The 17,823-nt window shown below is 39.0% G+C and overlaps 1 protein-coding gene across 3 annotated transcripts in view; it reads right to left on the reverse strand.

Moving 5' to 3' along the window:
• The window catches only part of HEATR5B (HEAT repeat containing 5B), a 56,728-nt gene that overhangs the window by 38,788 nt on the left and 117 nt on the right, over positions 1 to 17,823 (reverse strand). The window contains exons 1-15 of one of the 3 annotated variants that reach the window (XM_064445872.1): positions 17,677 to 17,761; positions 15,242 to 15,410; positions 14,482 to 14,693; positions 12,714 to 12,822; positions 11,480 to 11,629; positions 10,829 to 11,000; positions 9,857 to 10,014; positions 8,598 to 8,847; positions 6,826 to 6,981; positions 5,157 to 5,407; positions 4,594 to 4,705; positions 3,247 to 3,399; positions 2,856 to 2,955; positions 2,138 to 2,247; positions 1,154 to 1,317 (exon numbers count right to left, since the gene is read on the reverse strand). In XM_064445872.1, the coding sequence (XP_064301942.1) occupies positions 1,154 to 1,317; positions 2,138 to 2,247; positions 2,856 to 2,955; positions 3,247 to 3,399; positions 4,594 to 4,705; positions 5,157 to 5,407; positions 6,826 to 6,981; positions 8,598 to 8,847; positions 9,857 to 10,014; positions 10,829 to 11,000; positions 11,480 to 11,629; positions 12,714 to 12,822; positions 14,482 to 14,693; positions 15,242 to 15,367 (2,223 nt within the window). In that variant the 5' untranslated portion in view covers positions 15,368 to 15,410; positions 17,677 to 17,761. Of the gene's footprint in view, positions 1 to 1,153; positions 1,318 to 2,137; positions 2,248 to 2,855; positions 2,956 to 3,246; positions 3,400 to 4,593; positions 4,706 to 5,156; positions 5,408 to 6,825; positions 6,982 to 8,597; positions 8,848 to 9,856; positions 10,015 to 10,828; positions 11,001 to 11,479; positions 11,630 to 12,713; positions 12,823 to 14,481; positions 14,694 to 15,241; positions 15,411 to 17,572; positions 17,762 to 17,823 lie in introns of those variants that run through there. The other 2 variants (XM_064445871.1, XM_064445873.1) reach the window with 2 other exon arrangements.

Here is a 17,823-nt window from a genome sequence, read left to right on the forward strand (position 1 = left end):
AAAAAAAGGGAAGTTTATAAAAGCCTTTTTTTTTTTCTTTGACAGGCAGATCTTTTCTCAGAAACAGTCTCCCCTTAGTATCAGTCCTGGCTTTTGGATCTGCTCAATCAAGGCAGCTGCATTCTGAGAAATCTTGGTATTATTAGATAACTGTGGCAGAAGAGGCATTTTCAGCTCCCCCCTTCTTATACCAAGAAATTTCTGAGAAGCTGAGTTGCAAAGCTTATGATGGCACAGTTCAGCAAATGCTCAGAACAGTTAGTCATCTAGGGAACGCAGTTCGCTGAGAAATCAAAAATCAGAGCAGAATTACGAAGACAGAGACAGGTTGGTGAGTATGCCCAGGTAGGCAAACATCTTTTCTCCATATCATTAAATCCTGAAATATATGAGGGTTAAGGGCTTGGAAAGAGGTGGCCAGCCCCCTCCTAGCCATCACAAATTAGGAAAGCAAAGAGAAGGCTATTACCAGATAGCTTCCTAAACTATTTAACATTAACAAATTTTTGCCTATTCCTCCTTCAAGGGCCATTTGAAAAATGATAAGTGGATCAACGCTACCAGCTGATCTAAAATTTTAAGAGAAACCCTCATAGCAATACTTGTTTCCTTTTAAATTTTTGATTCCTATGTTTCAAACACTCACTTTTTAAAAGAAGTTCAGCAAATTCCTTATTATACCAACAAGACTGTGTCAATACTTCCAAATGAAATGTAAGATTTCATACTACATCTATAAAAGCAGTTAAATATTGTTTTGCTCTAATACCATCTGCAATACTGTTATTTTGACAGCAGATTCATTATAAAACATGTTAAGTGGAACTTACATTTCTCCTAGTTCAAAAAAATATATGAGAGAACAACTGCTGGACTAGGAAGATCGGGGAGGAGACAGGGTGGGAAGCGTTGTTTTGTTTTAAAGAAATTAGGTTAGCTCACTAACCACAACCATATGAGTAGTGTTATGCAATTTATCTCAGCTGTAGGCAGTTTTTAATCAAAATGGTACTCTGTAGATGGAAGGACTTATATCTAACAAACCTCTGAAATAAGACTAAAAACAAGGCATGAAGCTTCACTTTTAGAAGGCTTCCCACGCAGACATATCACATAGACAGAGCAGATAATTCATTATTCTTCTAGTTATTACCTGGTCTTCAATTGACTTATGATCTGTTTCCTGCAGCCAAGAGCCAAGAAGAACACTATCGTCATAATGACAAAGAGACCTTAGGAGTGATGTGGTTGTATTAGCAGAGTTGTCTGTCAAAGTAAATTCTGCTACCAACTCTCGAAGCAGCGCATTAAATGATCCTAAAAGGACGGACATTAAAAAGAATCATTGCTGCTTCTTATCCAAACATTTCAGCTAGTGATCAGAAGTTAGAAATCAAAGCATGTACTGTTACCTTGGTTTTACAGGTAGCAAACACAGAGGTAAACCTGACAAGGCTAGAGTTGAGAGCAAGGCTTCAAACAGAATCCTGGGCTCCCAATTCCCAAACCATTGTTCTAAACAACAGATCAGGCTCATCCCTTCCAGGGTGAGCAAAAATCTGCTCATCCACATGATCAGGTAAATTTGATGTATTAACAACACTAAACAAAACCCAAAAAAGCTGATCTCTCAGATCCTGTCAGATCATGTGACAGTGCCTGGCAATTTAATAATAATAGCCTAAATCTGTCCAATAGATCAAATAAGGTGAAAAAAAAAAAAAGGACGATGGGGGAGGAGGATGACAAGAGAAAAAAGAAAAAAAACCAAAACCCACAAAACTAAATCTTCTCTCTGCCCTTTGAGTATATCACAAAATAATGCTCTCTATCTTTCAAGTAACAGTGACACAGAACACCTAAACTGAATATCAGACCATGATCTCCATATCTCTCAATCCTATAAACAGGACTGTAACTTCTTTACTGTGTTACTCTAATATTTTGCAATATTTATACTCTGTAGCTATACTGTCAAGACAACATACAGAAGATTAGGAACACAGTAGAAGACTTTTGGAGATTCCTAGTATTCTATTTTGCATCTAATATCTGCTTCAAAGGCAAACACCAAAAACACATCAAAAGGTGTAAGTAGAATTTTTAGTTTAATAAAAATTGTTAAAAATGCATGTACCTTCATATGTCTTTGGAGGTAATAAAGCCAATATATCATAAAGTCTTAAACGGACCATTGCTGCACTGGCTTTGAGATGAGCTCCGTGGGCTTTAATTACTGATGGAATGCTATAGAATCAAAAGAGAAAAAGACACAACCAGAAATACTGCAAGTTACTGAAAACAGTATTTGCAGATTTCTTTTAACAGGGTATGGCACTAGCTAAGCCAAGAAAACAGTGTTCAGAGAACTACTCTGAGCAACATTACTCAATTATCAGTACATTTTCAGAGGTAATCGTACACAGCAACATTTTTTTAAAAAAAATGAACCCAAAACTGTGTTTTTTCTTTTAGTCTGTAAAACATTTAAAATGTTTTCATTAGTACATTTTATAAGAGGATAATTTATTGATTAACATCTAGTATATCGGTATCTTAGTTATCTTGTTTCTTGCACAAGGATAAGCAAACCATGAATTCAAAAGCTCACTGAACTGGAAATCCAAAACACAGTTAACAACAGTTACCATGGTAGGCCCTTCAGCACAGGCTATGCAATGATATACTTTTACAAAGCTAATGACCATAAACACAACGCTCATATAAGCTTTTTCAACAGGGACAAACAGCAACATCACAGTTACTACGTCAGATTACGAATGAAAACAAATTAGTTCTAGTACTTCAGGTCTGGGAAAAGACAAAAGAGAACAAAGCAAAAACTGCCTACTTACTGTGACATCATTGTCATGGCACATTCTATGGGTGTCATCAATTTCCTGATCACATCCTCAGTAAGGAGCTCAGGACAGTGAGCAACAAAACTTCTCATAGCTAGTAACAAAATAGTTTAAATTAAAATTTTACTGAAACAAACAAATATAAAAGCATGAGCGCGATACAGATCCTAAGAGAATATCAAAAAAGCAGCAACTAAAAATGTTTAATCAAAGACTTTGTGACATGTTCATAAAACTATATGCCAAAACCAGGTCACATTAAGATATGTCAGATTTTCATCAGTCATTTTCAAAGACAGCAGGGAAGTAATAGTTCTCTCTGTAATACTTGGGATCATGTTTTGGTTTACCACCCACTTGTAATCTCAACATTTGAAATTCATACCGCATAGAGCTCCAGCACGGCCTTCCAGTGTTACTTGCCAGGTGAAAGAATCTCCTCTTGCCTTCTCTGCTTCCAATTCCTTCAGAGAACGTGGAAACACGTTTCGCCACAGCAGCAACATCTTAGGCAGATGATACCGAACAACAGAAGGACCTATGCAAAAAAATAAAGCAACAGTATAATAAAAACTTGTATTGAACTGTGAAAAATCTTCTGTGATGGCTTTTGCTCTTCAAGCTATTTTTCTCTTACTTCACTTTTCCTTTTCTCCCTACTTGAACAATGAAAAACAAAGGGAATTCTTTCCTGTTTCTACGCTGAAAGTATGGCAAATAAATAATATGGGTAAGTCTGTTTGTTGATATCAATACTAAAAATAGGAAATAGGCAATTCTATAGATTTGTCATGTAACAGGTAACCACTGACAACTGGTTTTTTACTATCTTTTTATTCTGACTTCTGATTTGTTTATATTACTATTTTGAAGACAAGCTCTTTAGCCTAGCCTAACTTATTCATAAAATGAGCACAAAAATAATTGACAGTTACTGATTATGTAACTAGTTTAACAGTCAAGTTTATAGAAAACTTCTGAAAAAGCTCCAGAAGATCCAGTGCAAGAGTATTAAAAATATATTGGAGAAGGACAACCAAAATAGGGCTACACTGTTATGAAAACATGACAATAAGCTGACAAAAAAGAGAGACAATTTAGACAAGCAAGATGAAACACAAACTGGTATTTTCTGAGAGATCAAAATACTGCAGAACGCATCAGATCATATTTTCCAGTATAAAAACCCCAAACAAAAAAACTCCACTATTGCTGCAAAATTCAAGAGTATATTTATAACCTCTCAAAACATAGCTTCTAACATTTCTGTGATGGCAGATATGAACATGAGGCTGGCTTTTTTAAAAAACAACTGAGTGGCTCTTAAACTGGTACCACTTCTCATCAGTACAGTTGCCTATCCAGAGGCACACATGCAACTTCTTGGAATATGTATTATGTTCTATTTACAGTCCACTTCTTCTGCACCACGGTATTAAGGAAGGAAGACTACAGAATGACGCAAGGTTGGGTTTCTAAAAAGAGAGCAGAATTTTTTTTTAGGTATGACACCTTCTACTATCCTTCAGCTTACATAAACATTAATATTTCACTTCTCCCCAGCACAAACAACACTGCTGAAATAAATGCACTAACACTCACTTTCCCTTGGTATAAACACTCTTGTGCTAGATACTGGACTGATTATACGTAGACACCATTTGCCACAGCAGATAATCAGAAATGCTGGACAAGCATTAAAATAAAACAAAAAGCAACCATTTTTACAAACCTAAAGTCATAAGTGCTCCAAGTAAAAGCCATCCAGCTTGAGTCCGCTGCAAGGAGAGTCTGCTGTTTTGTGCAGCAGTTCGTAACAGATCCTCAGCAATACTGACCACCATCTGCATCAATTACAAAAACCAATGGATTTAAAAAATATAAATTAAGCCACTGCATGCTACTGTTACACATCCACCCTTGCAGACTATATATAAAGATGTTCTCAAATAATTTAAATTGACCTTCCATAAAGAATGAATGCAGATTACATTTCATGCAGAGGATTAGTGTTTTGCATATGACAATACAGACAGTAATATTCTTCAGCAATTATTCATCAATATGCCAAACAAGAATGCACATTTGAAAGAGAGAGAGGAAAAACGCTGGTAAATATCATAACTGAAATACTACAAACACATGCTCTAGCCGTTGCTCTCTTGCTAGGCACAAATTCAACTTCAATAACGCTTTAACTTGTTACCGTCTCACACGTTTTGTAAAGCTATTACTACTAGACAAAAAGGTATCATTTAGCATGCTCACTCACAGATGGAACACTTATTATCTCACCTTTCCTTTGGCGTGAGGAATACCTAAGGGACACTGATGCACACCACCTAACAAAGCAGCCATTGCAAAACTGTAGCCACTAACAGCTTCAGGAGAGGTCTTCAGATTGTTGAGTCTTTCTGCACACCTATCTAAAAATGGAGTCAACTGAAAAGGCAATGCCACAGCTACACACCGCAAGCACCATGCAGCAGCAAGTCGAGCAGCCATGCTGGGATGAAGAAGAACTGAAGTTACTGTCTCCAATAGACCTACAGAAAAGATAGTTTACAGTCTTAAAGTTATGATGTGCTTTTTAATATACATAGACAAGTAAAATGAATCAATACTAGACAGGCAACATGAAAGTTAAGGAAGTCAGAATTACAGTACTTGAATTTTATTACTTTGTCTTTTTCTTTAAGGAAATACAGAAGCATTATTAGCATATGCTGCTCTATACCAGGTTTTACCAGCAAAGCTGGAGCTGCCAGAGCCATAGCACTGACTTCTACTACTTGAACAACTAAAAAGAGGCAGTAACCTTATATAAGGGAATTGGCACTGGATGAGATGATTCCTACAATCTGCCCATCGTTTACACAGATTGCCAATAACAGAGCAACAGTTCTTTGGTTTTGCTTCACGTTGTAGACAAGCACATGCTACAGATGTCACCGACTGCTGTTCTCCCCTTTTGACACACTGCTCTCTCCCCTGCACCAAGTTACCACCCTTCTACGCTTTCCAAACCTCCATGCCTAGCTAATCCTGCTTCCTAACTCTGAGCTCTTCAGTCCAATCTGTCTCCACACCAACACTTTCGTTAGTCCAGATCTCTAACTTTGCAAACTCCTACTTCAAAGCCCCCACTGCTGCCTTATCTCTTGGTTTCTCTGTAGCTAGTGAAGAGCTTCTACCTGCTCACTTCATAGCAGCTAGCAGAAATAGCACCGAGACACAGTCCCCTCTGTTCTGATGGGGCTCAGCAGTCAGAAGGAGTAAATATGAGCACAATCTTCCCCACCCCATAGCTGGAGCAAAATCAGTATGAGAAGAATGTCATATGCATCAAGACAACAATCTATATAATGAAACGTCTAAAGGAGCTTGCACTTCCATTGGAAAAAACACAGGCATCCACAAACTGAAAGAACTTAAAACTGCAACACTACAGCATAAATGTGGATTTTCATGTTAAAACAAACAAGAAGAAAATCCCACAAACCCTGGTCAACTTAAGCCAAATAACTAGCTTTTTAAAATGGGACTGTATATAGCTTCATCTCAACAAAATACTCTTAGCGTTCCCACAGAAAGTTGATATCCAAAGGCAATACAGCTTTCCAGGAGCAAATATTTCAAGCCTTATAGAGCAAAACAATGTATTTCCTATAAAACCATTAATCTGGAACAAATCAGTTCTAAAAATTACAACTTTGCAACCTTACTCACCCTTTAAAAGAGCTTCAGGCAGGCTTTGATCAAAATAGCTGCTTAATACTTTGTCAAACTTTAGTTCAAGTTAGGGTACTAAACAGAATGAGCTGGACAAACTTAGCTACCTGGAGTATGACAGGGAGTGCCAGTTTCATCAATTTATGTCTTACATATTAATTTATTGTTTAGCTAGATGTAATGATATTTCATATTTATTGCTTAAATGTCTCATTTAAATTTATTTGCATACCAATAGAGGGTTCTTGAATAAGAGGAGATGCAGTGGCATTCAGACTCTGAACCAGACTACCCAGCTCCTGGAGGGCACACACCATTACATGCTGGCTTGCAGCTACATCAGCAGCTCCTGATTTATTTTCAGTGTTAGCATCATTCACGACTGCTTCTGCAAAAATAAAAAAAAAAGTATCTTGCTTAACTACCATCTGTATCACACCTGAATACATACAGGATAGGAAGCGACAATTTAGTTTTGACATCAACCCTATATTAAAACAACACCACAAGTTTGGTCATAGTGTGAACTCGCAAACCAAACACATTCTGAGGAGAAATAGTTTTACAGCTATTAGCCAAACACAATCATCCAAAGACCATGAAAAACAGATGCCCATAGTTACTATGGATGGCAGTGCACTAAGAGGTAGGATTAGTAGTATAACACAGCAAAAGCAAGTATACACGTACACAGCATGTGTGTATTTTATCTATACATAGTAACTAAAAGTATAATCTTGACATATCTAGGCTATGCATACAAATTTTCAGGTATATATATGGAATAGAACTAAAATAGCACAAAAAACCCAAAAACAACAAAAAACAACACTCCAGACCTTTAGTAAGTAATTAATCACAACCTCTAATCATCTTAAAGTTATCCAATTAAGTTCCCAGATCCCACTGTTGGTTCTGTTCTACACAATATCCCAGACACAGCAACAGTCATTTCAAAGAAAAGGGACTTTAATATCAGCTTAATGTTTATATGTCTACTACAGTGCAAATTTAGAAAATCATCCCCCTTATATGAAGGGAAGCAATTCATTATCAAATAAAAATCCTTCCGAGTTATCATCAAATTCATCAGAAATGCTCAAAAAATGAAACAGTTGTTCTGATCATCCAAATACATGATGGAATTTCCTGCAGCTTTGACAAGGTGGCAGGAGAAGGAACTTCTGCAACTGGTTCTTCTCAGAAGTAGCATTTCCAATAGACCTATTTTCCTAGAAGTAATACTTACTGTAATCAGAACCTTATTAAGGTTCCACACCTACCCGATCAAAACACACCCACCCTATCAAAAAATAGTTATGATAAGAACCTACAAAAGTTTCAAAATCAATTCCATTTCCATATGTTAAACATTACTTCAAACTCAAATTAGATAGCAGCAGAAAAGGAGAAGAAACAGATGTTTGGTAAATGCATTGTTGTGCAATTCCAGCTTTCTCAATCTCCAGCTCGAATTAACTCATTTCATGAGAAAGAAATGCCTACACAATTTTGTCAGTCCTCTTAGTGATTACATATTCTGCAAAGTTATGCAAAGGGGCCACATTATCTTCTCTAATTCCAGTCTTCAGATTACATCTTTATATGTCACCTATAAAATCCAACCGGATATTGGTATGGATATTAGTGGTGGATACACAAGGACCTACGAGATCCTGACCTACAGGATCTTCAACACTGGTAGTAAAGAACTCTGTGCAACTTTCAATACAACCTATCCCAAGATAGACTGCAAATACACTTTCCCCCCCACTTCCATTCTAAGCAAACACAATGTCAAAAGCCATCAGAGAATAACAAGCCAGTTGTACACAATCATTTCTCAAGTAGAACCTTTTGGATATCATATTTCAAACAGAAAGCTAAAGTCTCTTTTACCATAACAACAAAATTACCCCTCACAGTAGAAGAAAGCTGAAAAACGGCTGACCCAGTATGACAGTAACTTTCAACTGGTCTCAAATAAAGAAAAATAGTTCTCACCCACTGCCTTCATTTGTTTACCAATGGCTTGACATATATCTTTGGCAGCGGCAATCTGTGCTTTCTCCCCAAGTAGGCTGCCCACAGTTGCTCTCAGGATAAAGGACACGCATCTTCGAGAGTAAACTGCCTCCACATGGGTCTGGGTTGCACGAGGGTGGGAGACCAGATCAAGTACATGCGACAAAAATGTAGCAAAGTTGCGCTCCAACCACTGACCTCCCAATGTTGTAACAAAAACAACGTAGGCCTGCAAATTCAGAAGTTACATACAGATCCGATTAAAACAAACAAAAGACTATCTTCAGTCACCAAAGACTAAAGACTACAGCTATACTTATGCATAAATGCAGTACAGCAACCCTAACAAAGCTAAGAAGGATCAATCAATCCATTAGGCAGGTCTTTGTCGTTGAAGCTAAACTGTTTCCAGTGCCAAGAGTAGCTCCTATACCACTACATACACTGTGAAGTGCAAAATACTCTTTGGATGACAGCAAGAAAACCCGGTACATTGATCTAAATAAGTCTCTTAAAAAATTTTAAGCATATAGTGTCAACAACATCAGCAACTTGAATGTGTTCTAATTCAGAATGAAGACCGGGCATTTTCACCAAGTTCACCCAAAAAAGGCTGAGAAAAATAAAACGGTTTCACAAAATACCCTATGATCAAAAACTCTGGATTCTGGCAAGTTACTGCAGCATATTGAAATATGTGTCAAGAGTGAGAATGCCTGCATTTGAAGAGATGTTGCTGCCACCTTTCTCTATCAGACAAGTGCAGCTTCCACATTCAGCAGATTTCACCTACTCCAGACAGACATATGGAAAGAAGAAATATAGTTTAACAAATTACGGCTGCAAACTTTACCCAGCACCTGAAAAGAGAGCCAGCACACATGAAAGGACAACAGCATGTCCTCTCTAAAAAGAAATAAAATTTAAATATGGAGCCAAAGTCTTTAACATACTAAATTGTAAAATATTTTTGCAAGTTAATCCCACCTAATATACACTGATCAAATAAGCTTTCCTTGGCACATATTTTAATCTACTGTTACTGCACATCAATAATAAAAGCAAGTAGCTTAGGTGAATGACACCACATGTGCCTCTTAGAAAACAGACTTAGTCAAACTAGACTTGTAAGTTAACCTCTATACAAATACAGAAGTGTGTATTTTTCCTAGTAAAAGGGTTAGTTATGTATATTTATTACCTTATCAAAAAAAAAAAAATTACAGTTCATGACAAACCTGGGTAACACCAACTCGCACTTCCCTATTAACAGATCCTCCTACTTTTAACATCTCTCCACCACTCTTTAGGAAACCAGATCCTCCTCTCAGAAATCCTGTGGCCATAAGCTCCAAGACCTCCTCAAGCGTGGCTCTCTTCACATTCTGCCGCATCACTTTTGCAAAAAGAAGAGTAATCATTTAATCCCAAAGTTCCAACTGATACAAGCAATGATCTTGACATGATTTAGCAATTCAAAACTGTCTTGCAAAGATCTAGCCAGCATCTCAGATAACAGCTTGTTTTCATGCTTAAAAAATAAGCTACTTTTCCCAGCTGGTTTTTGATAGTTTGTTCTCTCTTTCTTTGTATGACTACAACATAAATTCTACGCTCTACTTTTTTTAGCTTAGAGTTTATAAAACCAAACAATCCACATACATTGTTGTTCCGGTAGATGGAAGCTTGTATTGTGCAACACTATCATGTAACACGGGCACCGAAGCTGGTGAAGGGCCTAGAGCACAAGCCTTATGAGGTGTGGCTCAGGGAACTTGATTTGTTTAGCCTGGAGAAGAGGAGGCTGAGGGAGACCTTACGGCTCTCTACAACTACCTGAAAGGACATTGTCATGAGGTGGGGGTTGGTCTCTTCTCCCTAGTAACAAGCAACAGGACAAGAGAAAACAGCCTCAAATTGCACCAGGGGAGGTTTAGGTTGGATATTAGGAAAAAATTCTCCACCAAAGGGCTTGTCAAGCATTGGAACAGGCTGCCCAGGGATGTGGTTGAGCCACCATGCCTGGAGGTATTTAAAAGACTTGTAGATGTGGTGCTTAGGGACGTGGTTTAGTGGTGGACTTGACAGTGCTGGGTTAACGGTTGGACTTGATGCTCTTAAAGGTCTTTTCCAACCTAAACAATGTGATGATCCTGTGGTACTGAAGGTGCAGTTTTCCACTTGGAAATAGAATCCAGAAGAACTTGTACCTGTTGCTTGTTTTGGTATCAGTGCTGTAGCCATGACCGTCCCCAAAAGCTTTGACACTGCAACTCGCACACCATAGTTTGAGTTTTCCAGAGCTTTAAAGCACAGCGTTGCAATGTTCTCTAGTTCAGCTGTCCACATAAACACTGCTTCATTCTGTAATTCCAGCAGACACTGTAGGAAAAAAAAGACTTGCTGACCACCAACAGAGGTCATGCCTACCTTTTAGATAAGTACCAGTGTAACTGTCAGGTTTATGCAGCAAATATTTTAATATTAATATATTAAGAAATTATTTTCCCCCCCTCACACTCTCCCATTTATCCAATAACTTAGCTGAGTAAACAAACAGAAGACTCATGGAATAGGATAATACATAAATACAAATTAAAAGAGGAAAGCACAACAATAGAAAAATGTTACCAAAAACCTCCCCCACTGAGGCTGACAGCCAATATATTCTATGTCATATTTGTTTACAAAGTGGGGAAGACAGTATTACAGTACTTCCATTTACACTAAGTAAGTCAAATGTCTGAACCTTCAGTATAAACTAGTAAGGACTTACCTTGCCCAAGTAATTATCAAAGCAACTACAGGTACTTCACAGTCACAGCACAACAATTTTTAGGGCTGGTGAGAAACACACCTACCTTAGCCACTGCACATCGTACAGCCATAGATCTGTCCGTCAACAGAGATCTGGCATTCTTATAAATATCACGGTGACAAGAAGCTGCTGCTCCCCCAAGTCCATTTAGGACTTTCTGTAAACTCATCAGAATTTCACTGCGGCCCTGAGACTGCACACACACAGAGACAAAAAAAACAACAAACAAACCACATTTATGCAAAAATGTAGACACAGCACTTATATCAAGAACCAGGTGTATAATTCTGCATTTTCCTGCTTCTGTGCAGGCATGTTTTTGGAAACACTGATAATAGAGTTCACTGAAGTCATATACAGCCAAGGCCTAGCTAGTTTTAGATAGCAGTAAGCACTATACACAGCTTTACTAAAACTGCCTCAGTTGTCACATAAATTAAGATGAACCCAGGCAATCCAACAAATTGGTCCTAGACAAGATGCTTCTGTCCTGCCCCATCATTTATCTGCTGCAGCCCCGCGGAAAAAGAAAAAAACCCAGTTGATATGAGAGAACAGGAAGTCCAAGTAGTCAACAGCTTTCTATTATAACTGCACACAGCCAGGTACTTACAAGCTGGAGCGCACATATAAAAGAAAAACAAAACAAAAAGACACACCACACAGGTACAACACCACAGCCAAAGAAAACAGCTGCCAAGATCCACACAACCAGTGCTCCTGCCACCTTGTAACAGATTTCAACAAAAAAACCCCACAAACCACCACCACAACAACAACAACAAAAAAACCACCACAAGCAAAACCCCAACAGACCTATTTGCATCAAATCAGACCCACTGACAGCCCAGGACACATTCTCTCAATATTATGGCACACACACTCTTTTCAGGGCACAATGTACCCTGCTCACATGCAGAGTAACATCTTGGTTGCAAAACTTAAGTTTTTATTATTCATTTTTATACAACTGTATGTTTGTTCAGGATACACAAGCAGAAATCCTAATGCAGTAGTTAGAAATGGTATACATAACCATTTTGCAATTACTGATGCCGCTATGAAGCAGCTACTATAATATTCACACAACAAGACTCTAAACTCTCTGCAGTAAAAAAATATACGCACATGTTTAACTTGATACTATCTACAGAAGCGATTTGCACTTCTCTGTGTATAAGGCAAACAATCCAGGTATTTTGGCAAACACCTTTAGAGGAAGCAGTTTCAGTTTAAACAGAACCAAGACCACATATATAAAATAATCTGAAATGTACCTCTGCGCTTTTCAGAGACTTTAAAAGATTATTCACTGTTTCTGGAAAAGAACTGCCCAGCATTCTGCCCATTTTTTCATAAAATGCTCCAACACAGGCCACGGCAGCCCTATGAAAAAAAGACATTAATCAGTGTAGCCTTTTTCTGGATCTACACGCAGACAAATACTTAAACAGCAATGTACGTTTTAATCATCACTAATGAATAAAAATCTGTTTATTATCCACTAGTTATACTGACTGTTTAACACCGTGCATTTAAATCACTTCTGTTTACAAAAAAAAGTAACAGAAAAGTTACATTCCGGTTGTTTGAAGCTAGTATTTGAACGTGTATTATTTACAGGATCTACACATAGAGTGAAAAATTCTGGAGAAGATGAGTATATGCTGAAATCTCAGCAAGATTAGGACTTTGTGTTTCAATAAACTGCCCCTCTACCAAGCACCTGCAAGATAACCCCCACCCTTTAATATACCTTGACACGTTTTTGTAGATACTGAATGATAGGGATTTTTCAAGCCTAAGAACTTAATATGCATAAATTATTGCATAACACAATAAAATTTATAGGCGCTGTAAAAATCACTGGATCTATAAACAGTTATATATGCATTTTTTCTTGCCCTGCCATTTGAGATTAGGAACATTTTGAGTAACACCACACTGCAGTTACACACACAAATTGTTCCAGGACAGAAGCAGCTCCTGAAAACATGCACTTTCTCATCACAAAGGAACAAGGCTTTTTTCCAAACCTGAAATTCTCAGATAAATTACTTTTTAGCAAAGCTATTTGTTACAAACTCATTAAAGCCTACCCCTTAACGGTCCTGTCTCCTACACAATTCTTCTACACAAACATCAAAAACTTAAGTTTGAAATCATATAGTAAAAAAACCTTCTGGGCTACCACTTTAGTGGGTAGCATAAGTTTCAGAGCATGTTATAGTACAAAACCCTTCCCGCTTGTAGGAGTTCCTCTCAGAGGTGCAACAGCTTCAAATAGAAGGAGGACAGTATTTGCCCAAAAGGTGACTATTTCACATTTTATTGTTAAATCCTATTGTTACAATAATGTCTAAAGGCAAACCCAAATTAGGGTTGACTAGACATTGTGAACATATGAAGCTGTACATGTGGGAAAGTACTAAAACCAGTTTCAGCAGAAGCTGTTTGTGGCATTAATCAAACTCCTACCAGTGAGACTGCTCCTATAAGCAAAGATGAACTGGATCACACACACACGCACACGCACATCCAAGTACACAGAGTCTGTTTGAAAGACTTGAGCAGTCTATCACAGCAGGGGAATATAAGCAATGTTTGATGGCAGGAGGGGGAAAACTTCGACATCTGGTTACAGTTCTCTGGGCATGGATAATGCTCGCTTGACAATCTGCAGGTTCCATCTTAAATGGGGTACCTGAGCACAACCAGCAATAATCCCACTGGTGTAATTCCTCCATCGCATTTCTTCATCAACTGGTATCCTCTCCATGACACAAGCATGAGAAGAAACATGAGATAGTCCCTTGCCTAGAGAAAAGCATCTCACAGATAGCCATGTACGTGTCACCTCTGGGTCCTGCCCTCCACTATCTCAATGCTGCTCTGTTTGTGCTTTATCAAGCATATGTGAACTCCAAGTAAGTATGCAGAGTATAAGTAAACAGAACATGCACATATACAGGCCGATTCTTCTGTAATATCCAGGACCACTTTTCTTAAAAATCATTCCCCTTCCCCTTATAATATTAAACATACAGTTTTGTGGGCAGGTAGGCTGCAGTATCATCTTTGCTCTTGATGATGTCATTACACTTGTCAAGCGTCTGAAAAACAGTAAATGTGTCTCCAATGCTGTAGAGAGCAGCAAGATTTTTTGCTAGTAGTTTTCGTGTAGGCGGCCCAGGGGAACTGCTGATGAGTCCTGTTAGCTGTTCTACAAGTTTCTTCTGTTTTTCCTTAACATCTGTCTGTTAATGGACCAGAAATAAATATAACCACAAGTCATTTAATCCTGTGTATTGCCTCCAACAGAAAAACCTACAAGGGATTGAATTAAATCTTTTACCACTCCCACTTGTATGTAATTCAGCAAATTGCTTGTCTCAGAGATTTGAGATACATTTAGTAATAGCAGAGACAGATCCTAAATGCTCAGAATTAGCTGTTACCCTATTTAATTTTTACTTTTTTAAAATACTTACTAAAAATACGGTAATACCTGCTGCGAACACCTTTTAATCCCCTTTACCACCAAGAGTCCCTACTCTGGGAGGGAAGGTTTTGCCTTCCAAATATTTACAACAATGAAGAACTCAAACCAAGCTACGTGGCATATAACAGAGAGTCATACTGACTGCCTATAATTAAACACTTAGAAGTTACAAACTAATAAAGAGGCTCTTCAGGCTGAATCTGAAATCATAACAGTTATCACCCAGCCATTATCTGTTAACTTTCTCTACCATAAAATTAATACAAAAGTTTTAGAAAGAAGGAAAAAAACCCATTATATTACCTTGTTAGCAGCTACCAGCACTTTATCCAAAAATCTTAACCACTCAAAGATAAAGACTGGTCTCTTTGCTTCTGTGATTTGAGCTAATGCTTCCTCGTTCAGTAACAAACTATGAGCCAGCTCCATAACTGGTTAAATTCTGGTTTTATTGTAAATTTGTGTAGCAACTCTAAAATAAAAATGTAAATATTAGTACAAAATGTCGTACAACAGTAAAAAGCTTTGAAAATCCAATGAAAATATGAAGACGAAACCTATAGATTACTATACCATGGTTCTAGACCGCTTAGACTTGCCTTACTAAGCAGTCCCACACAAAAATAATTCACATGCTTACAACTGAGTACATCTATTAGTATGACAGGGAACAGAGTTGTTAATCATAAACAGAGCACCTACAGGCAATTTTGGGCTGCTAACTCTTAGTGGAAAAAAAATATACTGAAGTCCCTGTTTAAAGAAAAAAAAAACCCACACAGAAAAAAGAGGTAAAGGGGTCACCTTACTGATTCTTCTTACATGAAACAGAATAACAATTGTCTCTAATCAAGACCCTTTACCACACTCCTGAAGCTTGGGCATATACCTGGCCACCTTCGCAACACCTTCAACAGATAGGGTGAGGCGATGAGCCTATCACAAGTAGGAATTTCCACCCATCACAAATTTGAGACAGACGGAAACAGTGGCAGCATTTGGCATCACTGACCTAAGACCTCCGAGATCCCACTAGCCTTGCTTTAAGTGCAGGACAAATAAGCCCTCTGAAACCCAGCAAGCCTTACACGCGACAGCCTGGGATACAAGCAGCAGCCAAATGACTGCAAGTCTCCCCAGCAGGCAAAATACTACAGATCAAACACTAGAGAGCCTGCTCAGACAGAGAGTGGGGAGTAGCAACAAAAGCACACTACCAGTGTAAGCAAATGCTCTGCAGACAACTTAACCTTAGCAAACCATATTTAAACAAAGTGTAGCTGTTTAAAATAGAACATACAGAAAATACAAAACTTACCTAAAAATCACAAAATAAGTCAACCATCTTCAGCAAAAAGAAACCCAGGAAGCAAAAAAACCCAACCCCAAAGCCTAAATGCAGTGATGCTGAAACCAGGATCTCAGGCAAAACATAAAAAGCAAAGCAACTATGGAGTATTATGAAAGACATTATCTTTTGACAGCTGCACGGTTCCACTTGTGCTCTCAAGTGCTCACAGCTGCTTCCTCATTCGTGGTCTGAATGCAACAAATTCTTAAAGTCAAATGAAGTGATTTAAATAGTTTTTTGTAAAACAGTCCCCAGATTAGACAGCAGTAAAGGGTCATATTAATACTGCAACTGTATTATGCTTCTAAATTCACCTTAATGATTTGGTGTTGATGAAGCTAAAGCATCAGAATGTCTGTAATACTAAGCCTGTTCCCTGCTCTTTGGTACTTTGCATTATAAAATTTTTCACTGCATACATTTCCAGTGACAGACCAGCAAAGGTGGAAAAGCCACATATGGAAGCACATACAGCCCTCCCCTGACACCTCTGAAGACATCTTCTGGCTTTTTTTTTTTTTTTTGGTTAAGTTATAAAGACTTGAGGAGGTATTGCTTGTCAATAATGCACAGACACATCGCCTCAAAACGCCTTCACCTGAGAGCAGAGAGGAACGCGATGAATGACAGCACTGGGATTCTTTGGATGTCATCCCAGAGATCTACACTGCTCGTCACACCCGCGCAGCACAGGAGTACCATATGACAGCAGAGCTCATTACTCCTTTTCCTCCCCAGATAAAAGTTTTAATTTTCCCCTAGCCTTTAGAGCCATGAAGCCCTTACACGCCTTCCACATACTCCCTTACCTCTTTGTCTAAATTTAGGAAACACAAGCTCTGAGGTATCAAATTTGCACCTATATTCACCTGTGCTGCTAAAGCACAACGGATCCTTTCTACTCTCTGGCTATATTTCTATAGCCTAAATCAACTGTTTAGATCTTCATCATGCGTGGACTTCAGCAGATTAACTGAGAAAGCTTAAAAAGGAGCTAGTTTAGGAGAAATTACATCCCCCTCAAGAACCGGATCAGGTGAAAAGGATTTTGTGCCTCGGTCCTTCTGCCTGTATCGGTATAAGCTGCAGCCCCTCTCCCGGTGCATCTCGTCTGGTTCAAAAATCCCTCAGGAAATAACTCCTCGAGACCGCATTACAGAGCTAGCTGTGCACTGCTTCCTCGGTAAGGGAATAACGCCAAAATCCAGCCAGAAGCGTGCTACCTTCCATACACACCCCCCTCGCCATGTCCGCGCACACGCCGGCCCACCCCGCAGACCCACCGGCCCTCTCCGCCGCAGACCGCCGGACCGGGCCGACCCCGCCGCCATTAACGGTCACGGCGCGCGCGTTACGCTCCTACCGCGCGGCGGCCGCGTCCCGTCACCTCTGGGCTGCGCGATGCGTGACAGCGACCCCGGGGACGCGGTCACGGACACGCGCGGGCACGCTCCACAGCCCACGCCCCCCGCCCCGCCCGCCGCGGGGCCATCACCGGCGGCCTCGGCGGCTGCAGCCCCCACCGTGTTCTTGG

The sequence above is a fragment of the Phalacrocorax carbo genome, chromosome 3 (assembly GCF_963921805.1).
Source record: "Phalacrocorax carbo chromosome 3, bPhaCar2.1, whole genome shotgun sequence".
Classification (NCBI taxonomy): domain Eukaryota; kingdom Metazoa; phylum Chordata; class Aves; order Suliformes; family Phalacrocoracidae; genus Phalacrocorax; species Phalacrocorax carbo.